The 15,869-nt window shown below is 37.4% G+C and overlaps 1 protein-coding gene and 2 pseudogenes across 2 annotated transcripts; 2 read left to right on the top strand and 1 right to left on the bottom strand.

Annotated features, from left to right (window-relative positions):
• The first annotated feature begins 916 nt into the window (after positions 1-916).
• LOC143635465 (uncharacterized) lies at positions 917-5,206 on the top strand (annotated as a pseudogene). The gene is made up of 3 exons (XR_013154061.1): positions 917-1,090; positions 2,361-2,529; positions 2,626-5,206. The product of XR_013154061.1 is annotated as an uncharacterized LOC143635465 (transcript).
• A 109-nt stretch (positions 5,207-5,315) lies between these two features.
• Positions 5,316-6,621, bottom strand: LOC143635472 (uncharacterized; annotated as a pseudogene).
• Positions 6,622-8,685: 2,064 nt separating this feature from the next.
• LOC143635476 (transcription factor DYT1-like) lies at positions 8,686-10,056 on the top strand. Its single transcript, XM_077103301.1, has 4 exons — positions 8,686-9,162; positions 9,256-9,429; positions 9,588-9,764; positions 9,853-10,056. The coding sequence occupies exons 1-4, from the start codon at positions 8,914-8,916 to the stop codon at positions 9,922-9,924; spliced, it is 672 nt and encodes a 223-aa protein (XP_076959416.1). The 5' UTR covers positions 8,686-8,913; the 3' UTR covers positions 9,925-10,056.
• Positions 10,057-15,869: the final 5,813 nt, after the last annotated feature.

The raw sequence follows: 15,869 nt of genomic DNA, 5'->3' as shown, positions 1-15,869 counted from the left end.
ACCATCATAACTAGCTAGTTAACGTTTGTTAAGCACTTAACCCGCAACACTAGTTAATGTGTGAGCTAGTTAAAGCCCCACTGTTCGCGTGGCGCTTTAACTAATAGTTAAACCACAACACATAGCCTAAGACTCCACATTATCCCGAACTTTCATCATATTAATAACCAAACACTAATCCCCACACCCGAAGGCGCTTACAAAGAAAACACACATCCTCTGTAACAAGACTAACGTGTCTAATTCTTGTTTCGATAAGACGCACCAATAAAAAAAAGAAGTACAACTGTACAAGAAGTATCTATCTTAAAACCACAACTAGAGGTAAAAAAAACCTAAATCTGGAACTGGAACCAGTTTTACCCAATAATACCCAAAAATCAGAACCGGTTCCATAACCAGAACCAAATTTTTCTAATGGCCGAAACCGGGTTTTTCACATACCCGATCTATAACCGAAATTACCTGAAAAATTCCCTAAAAATACCCCCAAAAGAGTGCAGTCCCTTAAAAATCCAATCTAACTCTAAAAAATAGCCCAAAAAAAACTCGAAAAATAGGTTTTTTCAATAGCCGGAAATAGGATATTCAAATACCCTGTTTTAGAATACTTGTGTCTATACCTGACCTGAATCCAGTGCATAGGGTATAGTTTTTAAAGACAATACCCGGACTCAAACCCGACCCGGGTATTTCCAATACCAATCATATCCGAACCTGATTCCATACACGAAACCGGTTATTAGAAAAACCCGATTTGTACACCTTTGATTCATACTAAAACCACAATAAAAAGCAACCGGGCCGGGCCGGGCCAATCTGGGTCAACTGTTAACAAAGTGGGCTTTGTCCCCCAACTGAAATTGATCCATCCAATTCATGAGTTAATTACAACACCAAATTCATCATCATCACCGACGACTTTATCGAATGATTACGAAACTTGAAAGCTTCAATCGGTAAAGAAAAAGAAAAGATGTTGGAGAAGATCGGATTGCCAGCGAAGCCATCGTTAAGAGGAAACAATTGGGTGATCGATGCCACTCATTGCCAAGGATGCTCCTCTCAGTTCACCTTCGTCAATCGCAAGGTTTCATTACTTCAATTGATTGTTTACAGACTCAATTAATTATTACGATCCAACTTTAAACTCCACATGACGATGATGTATAGTTAGGGATCCAAGTCTATATATATACGTTTAGCTTTTGCTGTTAACACCTATCATCATTTGTAGAGGTGCAAATCGTAACCGCTTAATCGAACCAAAAATAGTTAGGGATCTTCACATAGAAACTATGCAGTCGATATCTCCTATTTATGACTGAGTCCCTTGGCGATATATAAATCAGAATATCGGTACCAATAATATTGACCGATATTTGATTGATATTGAACTAATATCTGACCAATATATCACAGATATTCCCGATATCAGTGTTTTAAGTCTTAATTATCAACTTTTAGTGTTCAATGTTAATGTTTTAAGTCTTAATCGATTCTTGCATGCTACGATTGTTAAGTGTTTTTCAATTTGTAAAAGGTTAACTTGTTAATGGTAGGAGACTATACTGGATTATTAGTGTTGAATTGCTATATATATAAATTTTACTTGATATTAAAATTACCGATATCCCACCGATATCTCACTGGGATAACCGATATCTCATATATCGGTCCTTGACCGATAACCGATATTTTTCCGCATTAACTGCTTAGATTATCAATTTTTTATGTTTAATGTTAGTGTTTTAAGTCTTAATCAGTTACTACTTGCTACGATTGTTATTTGTTAGTAGGTTGCAAAAGGTTAATTTGTTAATCGTAGGAGAGTATACTGAATTATTAATGTTAAATTGCTATATATATGAATTTTACATGATATTAGATTACCGATATCTCAAATATCGGTCCTTGACAGATATCCATATTTTTCCGCATTAACTGCTTAGGTTTCAAACTTTCAATAGGTTTTACCAGTTTTAATAAGCGAACCACTTACATAGGTTAGGGATGTTCAACTCGAAAACCGGTTAGGAACCGTATTCTAACTGGTTTTTTTTAGTGGAAAATTGGCTTTAACTTGCTGAAGGATCTGATCCACTGTGTTGTTTAGGTATTAAGATCTATGACAGCCACTTAGTTCTCTAGATTAATTGGATTTATGACTCTCTTTACAATGTCAAACAAAATACATAGCAGTAGACAAGATTAATTGCAGACTTTTTATTCACTTCATTGTTTACTTTATTATCTGCTAAAAGACTATATTAATGCATAAGAGTAATGTGTATGTATCGTGTCGGATTGCTTGTTTTTTTTTTCTGATAATTTGTATATACGTGTGTGTGGCTTTGCAGCATCATTGCAGAAGATGCGGGGGCTTGTTCTGTGGAAGCTGTACTCAGCAAAGAATGTACTTAAGAGGACAAGGTGAATCACCCGTTCGTATTTGTGAACCATGTAAAACTTTGGAAGAAGCAGCTCGCTTTGAAATGCGGTATGGTCACAAGAATAAATCTAGAAAAGGTAAAGTTTAATGTTTACATAGATTATGTTTGTGTTCTTAAAACAGTATAAACTTTATGACTTGTTGAAAAATAGTATGTGTTGCTTCATTTGCAGGGACTTCAAAACTTGCATCTGATAATGAGGATGATGTCAGTGTTAATGGATCAGTTTCATCAGATATGGAGCCAGTTCCAGGTATGCAGCGGGCTACAAGCGCATCAGCTTCCAACAGTGAGGTTGACCTCGAGTCAACTACTCCCGAAGAACTGAGGCAACGAGCCGTTGAGGAAAAGAATAAGTATAAAGTTTTAAAAGCTGAAAAAAAGTCCGAGGAAGCCTTGAAAGCTTTCAAAAGAGGAAAAGAACTTGAAAGACAAGCTGCAGCTTTAGAGATCGAATTGAGAAAAAACCGCAAGAAAGCTCTTTCATCCACCAGTTCAGATGAGAACTCAAAAGTTGCAGATGTGAAAAAACCAAAAGACAAAGACGACCTTGCTAGTGAACTCAGAGAGCTTGGATGGTCGGATCATGATCTTAATGATGCTGATAAAAAGCCGGTTAGTATGACTATAGAGGGCGAATTGTCAACTCTACTTAAAAAGTTTCTCAAAAGGCTAATAAACCTGAAAAGGGTATTGTTGATACTGACCGGTCTGAAATCATTGCTATTAAGAAAAATGCACTCGCTCTCAAACGTGAAGGGAAGCTAACCGAGGCTAAAGAAGAATTAAAGAGAGCTAAAATACTTGAAAAGCAAATTGAAGAACGAGAATTATTAGGTGATGATGAAGATTCGGATGATGAATTCACATCATTGATTCGTAGTATGGATATCGATAAACAAGATATTTTATCACACGGAAATGATCGGAATCCTAACTTTGACTTTGGCCATCTTCTTCGCATGGATGATGGGCCCCACCTTGATGATAACTTTGATGTGACTGAAGAAGATTTGGACGACCCTGAAATGTCGGCTGCTTTGCAGTCTTTGGGGTGGACTGAAGATCATGATGTTGTTGATAAAGAGTCACGTTTAAGTGAAATACAGTCTTTAAAACGAGAAGCACTCAATAAAAAACGAGCCGGTAATACCGCTGAGGCACTCGCCTTGCTAAGGAAGGCGAAACTGCTTGAAGCCGATGCTAGTGGAACTCACGACACTCCATTAAACGATGACGTGTCACTTTCAAAACCGAAACTTGATGTGGACCCTAAATTGGCATCAAAAAGCAAGTTAGAAATTCAAAGAGAGCTTCTTGCTTTGAAGAAGAAAGCACTTGCTTTAAGGCGGGACGGTAAAGTGGACGAGGCAGATCAAGAGTTAGCAAAAGGGAAAGCTCTCGAGCAGCGGCTTGAGGAATTGGAAAATGGTCCGAAAGTCAACACGACTAAAGTCAAACCTACAAGCATGAAGCAGGTTGACTTATCTGCACCAATATCGGATGTTGTTGAAGATCAAGGAGACGATGTAACAGACACAGATATGAATGATCCATCATATCTTGCACTTTTAGAGAATTTAGGTTGGCAAGATGACGTGGCCGCACCGGCTGAACCTCCGAAACAAAAAATTGTGGCTCCAAAGAAAAGTAAAGCCGATATTCAACGGGAACTTTTAGCCCTAAAAAGAAAGTCCCTTGCTTTGAGACGCCAAGGGAATGTTGATGAAGCTGAAGAAGTTTTAAAAGCTACAAAAGATTTAGAAGCCCAGTTGGCAGAATTTGAAACACCAAGTCAAGAAACAAATTTGACCAGCATTTCACCTGAAAAAACAGTTGTTAGTGAGGTTTTAGTTCATGAAAAACCTCGATCGGGAATAAAGGAGAATAATGTTGGTGATGTTATTGTACATGAGAAGCCTCAAATGGGAATCAAGGAAGAATCCATTGTGTCAAAGAGTACGGTTGTGGTAACCGAATTAACCTCCGTCCGACATCAAATCTTGGTGCACAAAAGAAGAGCTGTCGCCTTTAAAAGGGAAGGGAGGTTAGCAGAAGCCAAGGAGGAATTAAAGCAGGCTAAGCTTCTAGAAAAAGAGAGTACGGGTACGGATGCGCATGATAAATCCCCGGACTTACATACAGAGGAAAAAACCCCAGGTCCGAGCACTAGTAAAGTGACGAAAAAGGAAGAAACCCATGATTCTCCTTCTCCTCTTCCTCCACCTAAACTGTCATCTCGTGAACGTTTTAAGTTGCAGCAAGAATCTTTAAGCCACAAGAGGCAAGCACTGAAGTTGAGAAGAGAAGGCCGACATGATGAAGCGGATGCAGAGTTTGAACTGGCTAAGAATCTTGAAAGTCAACTAGAAGCCGCTAATGAGTTGACCAAACCGACAGAACCCGTTGATGATGTCAGTGTTGAGGCTCTTCTCGATCCTCAACTTCTGTCTGCTCTTAGGGAAATAGGAATAGAAGGCGGTGTTGCTCAGTCTTCACCTGAGAAGACCGAGCCGCTTAAGACTAAACCTGTGGTCAACAAGGTTCAAACTGATCCAGTCAAAGCTAAGCCCGTGGTCAACAAGAGTGAAACCGCAGAGCTGGAAGAACAGATCAAGGCCGAGAAGATTAAAGCTGTACAGTTGAAACGTGCAGGAAAGCAAGGTGAGGCTTTGGATGCTCTTAGACGGGCGAAATTGCTTGAAAAGAAGCTAAGTCCTTTAGCTTAAAATTGATAATGTCTGTATTTTATTCTCGAAAACTATATATTCGTGTACTGATACGCCATTTTTATATAAAAAATGGACTTATTGTTCTTCGTCTTTCGGTTTTGCACTCAATATTTACATCACAAAAGAATAAAAAAGAAGTAAATAAGCTCAAAGATATAGCATTCTTTTGGCAAGACCAAAATACAGTTCAAATTTTATGAAAACAGTAACAAAAACATCATTGATAAGAAACCAAACTAAAACAGTAACAACCAAAGTGATCACCATAATCTTTAGAACATCTGAAAAAAACAAGAACCGGAGTTGACACATTACTCTTTGACGGTCAGATTGTAGCGTCTAAACTTATTCGAGCTTCCAATCTCGACAAGTTCCTTAGCTTCTTCGGTCCTCGACTCCTTAACCAACCCATCAACCACAAGCTGCAAAACATTAACATCCAGAAGACACTTTCGTTCAAACGCTTGTTTGAAAAGCTCAACCGCCCAATCAAAATCCGACACTTTACACGCAAACGAAATCAACGTCGCAAACGTTGTTTTGTTAGGAACAACATCACTCTCCACCAGTTTAGCGTACCACTTCTTCGCTTCCTCTAAATCCCCATCGTTGCAGTAACCGTTAATGATCGCATTGTGACTAAACACATCCGGTTTGATGTTCTTAGAACACAACTCGTTAAACAGTCCAACCGCTTCGTCCACTTTCTTCTCCGAAACCAATCCGACGAGCTTCGCATTATAGCTTCTAACATCCGGCGAAACACCAGCGTCCGTCATCTTCTCCCAAAACTTCTCCCCATCGACAAACCGTGCATTGCCATAAAACCCATTAAGCAAAGTATTAAACGTAATCAAATCCGGCCGCAACCCCTTCTTCCCAATCTCCTCAAACACCAAACCCGCACGCTCAAACTCCCCCGTCTCACACAACGCCTTAATCACCGTATTATACGACACCACATCCGGGACCACATTAATTTTCCCAAGTAATGTTTCAAATATCCCATCCACCTTATCAAACTTCTTGGCATTCACAGACGCTCCCAGAACCGCGTTAAACGACATAACGGTTTGCGCACACTTTCTCTCAGGCATTTCGTCGAACACCTTGTATGCATGATCAAACATGGCGGCTTTACCTTACAAAGTAATCAGTCTTGTGGCAAACCCTTCATGGGTTATGTCAGGGTATTGCTTCTGGTCCTCCAGAATGTCTTCAACCCATTTGTATTTCTTGGCGGAGGCTAGACGGCGGACGGTGTCGGTGTAAACGTTGGTTTGTTTGCGGAATGAGGGTGAGTTTGAAAAGTGTTTGAATTTGTGGACCATGCGTTTGAGATTACGTTCTTGGTAGAGGTCGTCGTAGATGGATTTGGTGACTGAGGTTGAGAAGCTGCGGATGGTGCGAGTAATGGTGGACATTTTGCAGGGTTTTAGTTTAGAAGTGAGGTGTGATAATAATTAATAAACCAACTCTTTTTTAAGTAGTCACTTGATACTGAAATGAAAGTTTTTTCGGATATATAGACGGTTTACGAATACTCTACTGAATACTGAATGAAAATTTATATTCGTGTCTATTTATTAAGGAATTGATTTTTGTGTCCATTCGTTAGTATTGTAAACGGTTTTAGAGACTAGTAGACAAGCGAACACTAACGGACACTAATGGAAAAATGAACACTAAAGGATACTAAGAAACATAAATGATTACATGTTAATTAAAAAAAAAATCAACACATGTTTACCCACAAATTTAGAATTACACTACATGATATCAAAAAATATGTAAGACTTAGCATAGTAACCAAAACATGTTTGGTTCGTTTATTAAACGGACGTTATCAGACGGATGTTACTGAACGTTCACGAACACTATTGAATGAACACAACCTCTGTCTGTGTTTGTTCTTTAAGCTTACCGAACGAAATTTTTTTGTTCATGTCCGGTTCGTTTATTAAACGGACGAATATAAACGAATTTTCAGCCGAACGGACAACTAGGTGTCTGGTCCGCTTATAGCCCTACTGAGATGTGGTGGTTTAAGAATATTTATTGGTTTTATATTTTTGTAAAGTTAAAAGTTAAAACCCTAATTTCTATATTCTTGGTTTTTTTTTGTTTGTTTAAGTAGTGATGATGAAATAAACCATGGACGAATCTAAGACAAGGTTGTTCCCTGGGCTTGGGCTTGCTCATGCTTGGCACGCTTACAAACGAAGTTAAAATTGAACGAATGTTTTCTGAGCATTTTTTGATCGAGCCTTTATCAAAGTTAAAACAATTTAGCAAGCTCAAGTCTAAGTTTTACATATAGAATTTGACTATACTAATGAGTATAAACGAAGCTATTATTTATAAAAAAAATGTGTTAATATATTAAATATATTTACCTAATTACTTTTTCTAGGATTAAAATAAAATAGCTAAAATACAAAAACTACAAGTATAATAAAAACATAAACAATTAAGTAATTTATAAATAAGAGACGAATCAAACTTAAAAAGCTACACACGAGTTCAATGTTTATATTTAAACAGGAAAAAAACTAAATGAAAAAACTTATACATGTCGGTTTAGTAAATAATCATGAGTATTACATAATATGTAACCTATCTAACCCATTTATTTGACCACATCTTGCTTTCTCTATGAATACATAATACATTTTTTTTATCTAAAACAAATATCTAATCATACATCAAGTTAAATGTAGAATATATATATACATTTCTTTTTCTATCAACAGTTTCTTGGTCTTAAGTGTACTTGAGCAATCAAACAAAATGCCTTTGTGAAATGGTAGTACACACCAATCTAACAACCAATAAGAAAGAAGACACAAAACTGATTTGTTTGATATCCATAAAAATAAACGAATACAACAGAACATATTTCCCGGCCATATTAGTATTTTTATCATTTGAATATTACAAACATGTATAATTAAAATTAATTGTATGGGTATATAACTATTTCTTTATCGATAAATATGTGAATAGAGTTCTCAAATTCAAATCCAACTTTCACTAGTGTTAGGTGCATACACAAGCTAGTCAAGTGGAGTTAGAGGTCGTCTAAACTCGAGTCTGTCTCGCTAAGTTTAACAATGCTCAAGCACAGTTTGTTTATAAGTATTTTTTAAACTCGATATGGTTTTCTTTATTATTTAATTACTAATTATTTCATTGTAAATATATAGTTATCAAGTTATATATATGTTTTTATAGTTGTATTTACACACACATAGGACTTTTTTATAAATATTATTTCATTACTTTCTCACAAATTTTGCATACGTATAGTTTTTTTATTTCGTAGTATACGTTTATTATTTTATAAAAAAAATATTGTAGCTAGGACATAGGATCGTTTATTAATCGAGACTGTTTTCAGGCTCAAACTCGTTTATGCTTGTCTCAGTTCAAACTTTTAGATAGCCGATCTCAAATATATCTAGCATAAAACTTTTAATAATTCTCAATGTTATTATATTTTTTTTCTTATCCATTTTTACCACTCACTTGTTAGTTATGATGGCAAGATTTGAGCTCCCCAACATCCCACAATATTTTGACCAATAACAAGAAGATTCCCCATGCCAATGTTACTCTTGTGAGTTTCTGTTACTTAACAAATTTTTCATCAAATTTTTGCGTATTCTCCTTATAAAAATGCAGCCTTAGACACCCTTCATTTCTCACTTCTCAAACTTAAAAAAAATATGTTCTTCACAAATTCCACCATGGAGTTTTCTAATCTTTTTGATGATTTATCATCTGTGGTGGAAGAAACCGACAGCGGTCTCGAGAGTGTTTGTAGACACAGGAGGCATAGTTATGATGAAAATGATGATGACAATGGTCATGATGGAAAATTCAAGTCCAAGAACCTCAAAGCCGAAAGGAAGAGGCGCGAAAAGCTCAAATCCAGGATGCTTGAATTACGATCCGTGGTTCCCAAGATAACAAATGTAATGATTTAGAACATTAATCTTTACTTTTGTTTGTGTAAATATTGTTGTATATGTTTTTTCGAGTTGGTTGTAAAAGTTTTTTTTTTTCAGATGAACAAAGAAACGATCATAACCGATGCAATCGATTACATCCACGAGCTTAAAGTTTCGGTCACAAATCTAAGTAATGAGCTTCTTGAAATGGAAGCACAAATGGCAAAGGAACCATCTTTTGATACTATCCAAATTCATCCTGTGGAAAACATGAAAAAATGGGGCATAGAGGTTAGAGTTAAAATTAAAATAATAAGTCACGGGTTGTAATTTTTCCGTCACCAGTGGTATATTGCAAAACAATGTACCACTGTTCACGGAAACATTTTACTCGTCAATGTGTCTATGTTTTCTAAGTATAATATATATCTAAAGTTTTTTTTATGTAGTCGGAAGTAACTGTGACTCGTATTGATGAGAATAAGTTGTGGATGAAGATAGTTTTCGAGAAGAAATTTGGAGGGTTTACAAAACTAATCGAGGCATTGAATTTTCTTGGGATTGAACTTATTGATACAAATGTTATTACCGCGAAAGGGGCCGTTCTTGTTACTTCATGCATCGAGGTACATCTTTTGTCGAATTTGTCGATTACTTTTACAAATTATAAAGATTAGTTAATGATGTGGTATATATATGTATGTGTTTTTACAGGGGACTCATGGTAAAATGCTTGTTGCTAAGCAGGTTCAAGAAGTACTGGTTGATGTTATTAATATGATATAGGCCACATGACATTAGTCATGTTATATATGTAATAGTAATTAGTAATCAAGTTATCTATTAAGTATTTGATGGATGATATGTATGATACTTATATTATATTTCAAATCTTACTTTTAACCTTTTGGTAGGGTGGTTTTATGTTTTTAACCTTTTACCCTTGTACTTTTTACCCTACTTAGTCTGGGGTACATATTTTTTAACCAAGAAGTCATTCTTGGTAGAGGGTGAAAAGTGAAAACTTAATTTATAAAACAATTGCAAGAAAATGACTTTTTGTGGTAGATGTATTGGGTGGACATCCACTTACATATAAAATTTGATCAACAATTTGTTTTTTGAAAAATCCAAATTTGACAAGTATTATAAATTTTGAGAAAAGAAACTTGACAATCTAAAATTATAATTAAATGACTAAATAAATAGGTAATATATTATTGGCATCTATAATTCACATAGTTTAACAATAAGAACCAAATCAACCTAATTAACTAAACTTTGAATATTATCAATAAGTAAAAAACGTTGCTCTAGAAGAATAACTTTATGCCAAATGTCGGGCAAAACACCTATGGCGTTTGTTACGACGGCCAGTCTATTACGTCAGTTTTTGTCCATACTTACGAGTAGTATATAACTTCAAATAGATCAAAAGTTATATATCCGTTGAATTATTTTCCAGCACTGGCTGATTTAAATACGAGTTTATCAATTTTGAGTCGGGTTATTCGAAAAATAAAAAATAAATAAAACAAAAATAATCACTCAAATAACACCATTCTAAATACAACCTCCCCATGTTAAATTTCTCACAAAAAATTTCCTTGGAAGCTTTCACAGCTCATTTTCAACAGTCAAAACTAAAAGACACTTTACAAGTCTTACCAACAAACTTAATAAATGGGCACACCCTAAAGACCCTTGTCTCATGGGTATATATAAATGACACGTTATTTACATCTGAATCTGCATTCAAATATTCCATATATGTGATATGGCTAGAATAACACTTCTTTTCATTACTACATTGGCTATATTCTTAACAAACACCAATGCAACGAGCCGGTTAGAGCGTGAGTTCATTCATCCGGTTGTGGAGCCAAGCCAGCCGCCTGATCCATCACTTCCGAGCCCTCATTCAAGTCCGGAAACAAATGGAAATGAAGTAGCACCTTATCCGAGAATCAAAAGGATGCCAGGGCATCATATGTCAAACAAGTCAGAAGCTGGTGCTGATGTTATAATCGGAGGATATGTGATGGCCTGTGTTGTAGTTGTTCTGTTGTACATTCAGGTCACGAAACGAACAACTGATCATGAGCGTTCTTAGTATTGCCCACAAGGAACATCATGTGGTGGCAATGTGTCTCTCCTCTATCCTAGAGGTCGAGGGTTCAAAGTCTACAAGATGTGATTATTTGTATATTTAGACGTAAGTTAGTTTGCCTGTTAAAAAAAAGCACACTTGGTCCAAGTACCAAGGCCTAGGAAGTTAAAAGTCATGAGCTTAGGATAATATGAGAAAATAAATATTGTTGAAAAACTTGATTCATTATATTGATTTAGTCTTCAGATATTGTTAGTAAAACTGTGGGTTAAACTTACAAAATTAATTAACTGTTCCATCATACTTTAAATAGTATCTAGCTTCTCATCGAATGTTTCATTGGTTTGTTCTATCATGAAACTGTTGGATTTTATGGACGTTTCGGGTCAAGTCAACGTGGCCGACCCGAACGTGATCCGGATAGGGTTACACCGGGGGTAACGAGATAAAAGCCTACTTAAAGGTTAATTAGGCCCGACACATAAAATAATTATATGGACTGGACTTGTTTGATTGGGCTCAAGCCCAAGATGGTTAATTATTAAACCCTAAGTAAATTACCTATAAATACATACTATTTATCTATTTATGGAAACCAATTGAAAATATCAAAACCCTAGCTGCCCACTTGAGTTCCGGCGCCGAAATCCGGTCACCCGTTTTTCCGGCGAGCTATTTCGGCCGCCGTGGACATCATCCAGCCAACCCCACATCTCCTATCAGTAATTACATACACCACCGCAGCCTCTCACGAGCTCCAGTGCTGTTTAAACCGCAAATTCGTTTTTCCGGCGAACTGGGTCACCTTCTTCGGCGAGCTTTACTTTCCGGCGAACAAGGTTAAGGATTGTTGCTGGGGTTGCGCTGCTAAGGGAGTCATTTGGTTATTGATTGCCGTCCATTGTTGCTGTCCTCATACCCATTGGAGACCGCCGCCGCCGCCGTTCACAACCGCCGCCGCCGTACGCTGTGCAGCTGCCACTGCTGCCGCTGTTCAGCCGCCGCCGCCGCCATTAGGGTTGCCGGAGCAGCTGGTTGTTCTTGTGTCATCATCTAGCATTCTCGTTTACTCCTCGGTGTGTCTTCCCGGTTCTAGTTAACCGAGGTATATCGAATAACACCCTATGCTTGGTTATTTACTCGTTTATTCGTACTCGTATTGTTGTAATCGGATCCGGGTTCGGGTTTCCGTTTATGGTTCGTATTATTTAGTTTAATATCCGCTGCGTTTTTGAGTTCGGTTTCTTATTAACTTGATTAATAACTATCGAAACGAAATATTATATAAAACGGGTTGAAATAGTTTATCCGTTTTGTCTCGAACCACCGTTGAAACCCAACAGTGGTATCAGAACCGCGGTTACAACGTACGAGTCGATCCCGGTTCGTTTAAAACCGGATCTACATCTTAAACTTTAAATCGTTTAAAGTTTATAGATCTAGAATTATTTTCGGGTGATTTTGGATTGGTCAAAATTTTGTTTATTTTATTTGACCAAGTCAAAACGACCCGAAATTCGTTTATTGTGAATATGTAAATCCAGCCCCGACCTATGTGATTGATTGGTTGTGTTTGGTGTTTGAGCTTGTTTTGGCCATATGGTTGGTTCAAAAGTTGTAAAAGGGTTATTATTTAATTTTCGGTTTTCTTTTGGCCATAAAGATGATTCAAATTTGTAATAGGACATATTAATGTTAGTTTATAAGTTTGTAATTAAGAAGACGCGAAGATAACCGAGGAGGAGCTCGAGGACCATTTTGGAGTTAGTGGGAGTTCGGGCAAGACGACGGGATGCACGGCATAGTCCATCCTTGTGGTTGTTTGTGTTGTGAACCCCTTGACCCGATCGGTCTCCCTAATTGGCTCTAGCGAGATCGATCAACTTTTGGCCATAAAGGATTTACATATTTTTATTTGCTATTTGTGGTTGCTTGGTTTGTTTATAATAGGATTATAATATCACCGACCTAATACCAAATAAATTGGAAAAATAAACATTTTATTAACCAATTTTGTTTTGCAAATTAAAAGCATTTTGATTTCCAAAACTAATAAGTTATTATAACTTAAAATTGGTTAGTCATATCGCTACAAACTTAGTTTTGATAGGTTATTTAAAACTAAGTGTCCTGAGAGATGAAAGGGTTTCATCTATGCGTCGCGGTAATAAATACAATAAATTTGACTTTTACTCTATTTGGTAATTTTAAAATTTATCCCAATTTAAAACCAATAGTTTATGTCAATCCTACTACAAGTCACACTTGAGGCATACTGCGAAATTTCGAGTGTTTGGAGCTACAGCACCGCACTTGTTTTCTAGCCTATCCCATCAAGGTGAAAGCGCTTCGTTGACACATCCGGCCCTTTCACACGTCACGGTACTAGGACAACTATTATTTTACTCTCCTATTACGTGCTAAAGCTGTTTGGAGACTTAAAATGGGCAAAGATGAGGCTAAACGTATCTATACAGACAATCGTTGTCTCTATATGCCTCATAACCGAGAGTTGTGCTCTATTCACAATTGGCAATCGTTGTCAGTCTGCCTAACCACTTATTAATGTTGTATGCTACAGCTGCCTTTAATAACTGGAAGCCAGATTCTCATACTCCTAATTAATTAATGTTATTGGGTCATTAATAATAGGACTACAACATCGAAAATACTAATTAAATTTACTTTTGCTTAATTAATCAGATGTCGTCAAACGAAATTTCACCCTACGCCCTTAAGACTATCCTTGAGAAGGATAAACTGAATGGTACCAACTTCATCGAATGGCACCGCAACTTAAGACTTGTTCTAACCATGGCAAAGCGCCTGTATGTTCTCGATGGACCTGTTCCAACCGAGCCTGAAAACAACACAGCCGCTGCACGAAAAGTTCTTGACAAGCATAAGGATGACTCGGCTGAGGTCTCCTGTATTATGCTAGCCACCATGACTTCTGAGCTTGCTAAAGGCTTGGAAGACTTTGGTGCCAATGAGATGCTTGAGCAACTCAAGGGCATGTTCCAGAAACAAGCCCGTCAAGAACGTTTCGACACCATGAAACAACTCATCAGTTGCAAGATGGCAGAGGGGTCTCCCGTCAGTGCTCATGTTCTAAAGATGACGGGGCACATCGATCAGCTCAAGAAACTTGATTATCCCATGCCCGATGAGATGGCATCGGATTTCATTCTCAACTCTCTCCCCAACTCATACGACCAGTTCGTAATGAATTTCAACATGAATGGTTGGGTGAAGACAGTGCCGGAGCTTCATAACATGCTCAAGACGGCTGAGATGAACATTCCTTCTAGGACCAATCAAGTTCTGATGATTCGATCTGCTGGTGTCAAGAAGCCAAAACCAAAGAATCGGGGTTTTAAGGGAAAAGGCAAGAAGAAAGTTACTGTTGCTGCCCATGTTGCCACCAACACTAACAAGGTGGTTGCAAAGAAAAGGCCGCAGCCCTTTGAGGAGCGCAAGTGCTTCAAATGCAACCAAATGGGGCACTGGATGAGAAACTGCCCCGAGCACCTTGCTGAGATCAGAAAGAAGAGAGCCAATGGTGAAGGCTCTTCTGGAGGTATTTTCATATACGTTATTGAACTTTTCACTGTCTTTAGCAACACATGGGTATTTGATACCGGATGTGGTTACCATATCGTTAATGTCTTGCAGGAGCCTGAGAAGTGGAGGAAACTGAATAAAGGCAGCATGGAACTCATCGTTGGAGATGGGAAGAGAGTACCAGTTCTGGCAACTGGAGTATTTCATTTTACTTGTCCATCTGGCCTAGTTTTTCCTTTAAATAATTGTTTGTATGCTCCTGGCTTGACCAGAAACATCATTTCAGTTTCGTTGTTATTTGAACAAGGATTTAAGTATGTTCTTAATGGCATGGCTATCTCTGCTTACTTAAATGATATCTTTTATTTTGAGGCTAAACCTCGAAATGGTATTTATGAGATTGATATTCAACCTGACAATAACGTATATCATCTTTCAAAACGTATCAAGACTAGTGTCAATGATACTTTTCTATGGCATTGCCGACTTGGCCACATAAGCAAGGCAAGAGTTAAAAGGCTCCAATCTGAAGGTATTCTTGAATACACAGGACCGGACTCTTTTAACACTTGTGAATCTTGCTTAGCTGGAAAACTCTCCAAAGACTCCTTCACTAATAAAAGTGAACGAGCAAGTGATCTGTTAGGACTCATACATACTGATATATGTGGACCTTTCAGAACCATGACTAGAAACCATGAAAGATACTTCGTTTCTTTTATCAACGATTATAGTCGATACGCTTATGTGTATCTTATGAAACACAAGCACGAAACTTTTGAAAAGTTCAAAGAGTTTCAAAGCGAAGTGGAAAAACAACTTGATAAAACCATTAAGATACTTCGATCAGATCGAGGTGGAGAGTATCTCAGCACAGAGTTCATCACTCATCTAAAAGAGCATGGAATTGTTTCACAGCTCACTCCACCTGGCACACCCCAACTTAATGGCGTGAGCGAGAGGAGAAATCGAACTTTGCTAAACATGGTTCGATCGATGATGTGTAGAACTAACTTACCTCACTCCTTTTGGGGTTACACCCTTATGACCGCCGCCC

Source organism: Bidens hawaiensis, unplaced genomic scaffold (assembly GCF_021521415.1).
Source record: "Bidens hawaiensis isolate Kalapana, Puna unplaced genomic scaffold, B.hawaiensis_p1.1 tig00007515_1, whole genome shotgun sequence".
NCBI lineage: Eukaryota > Viridiplantae > Streptophyta > Magnoliopsida > Asterales > Asteraceae > Bidens > Bidens hawaiensis.
Note: the sequence above shows the minus strand (reverse complement) of the source record. Positions and strands in the feature narration are given on the sequence as shown.

Bases quoted from the DNA above. Each gene is read 5' to 3' on its own strand.
- LOC143635476 (XM_077103301.1), top strand. From the start codon at position 8,914: ATGTTCTTCACAAATTCCACCATGGAGTTTTCTAATCTTTTTGATGAT. The intron at 9,430-9,587 runs GTTAGAGTTAAA...TTTTTTATGTAG, and splicing joins TGAAAAAATGGGGCATAGAG to TCGGAAGTAACTGTGACTCG. The intron at 9,765-9,852 runs GTACATCTTTTG...GTGTTTTTACAG, and splicing joins TTGTTACTTCATGCATCGAG to GGGACTCATGGTAAAATGCT.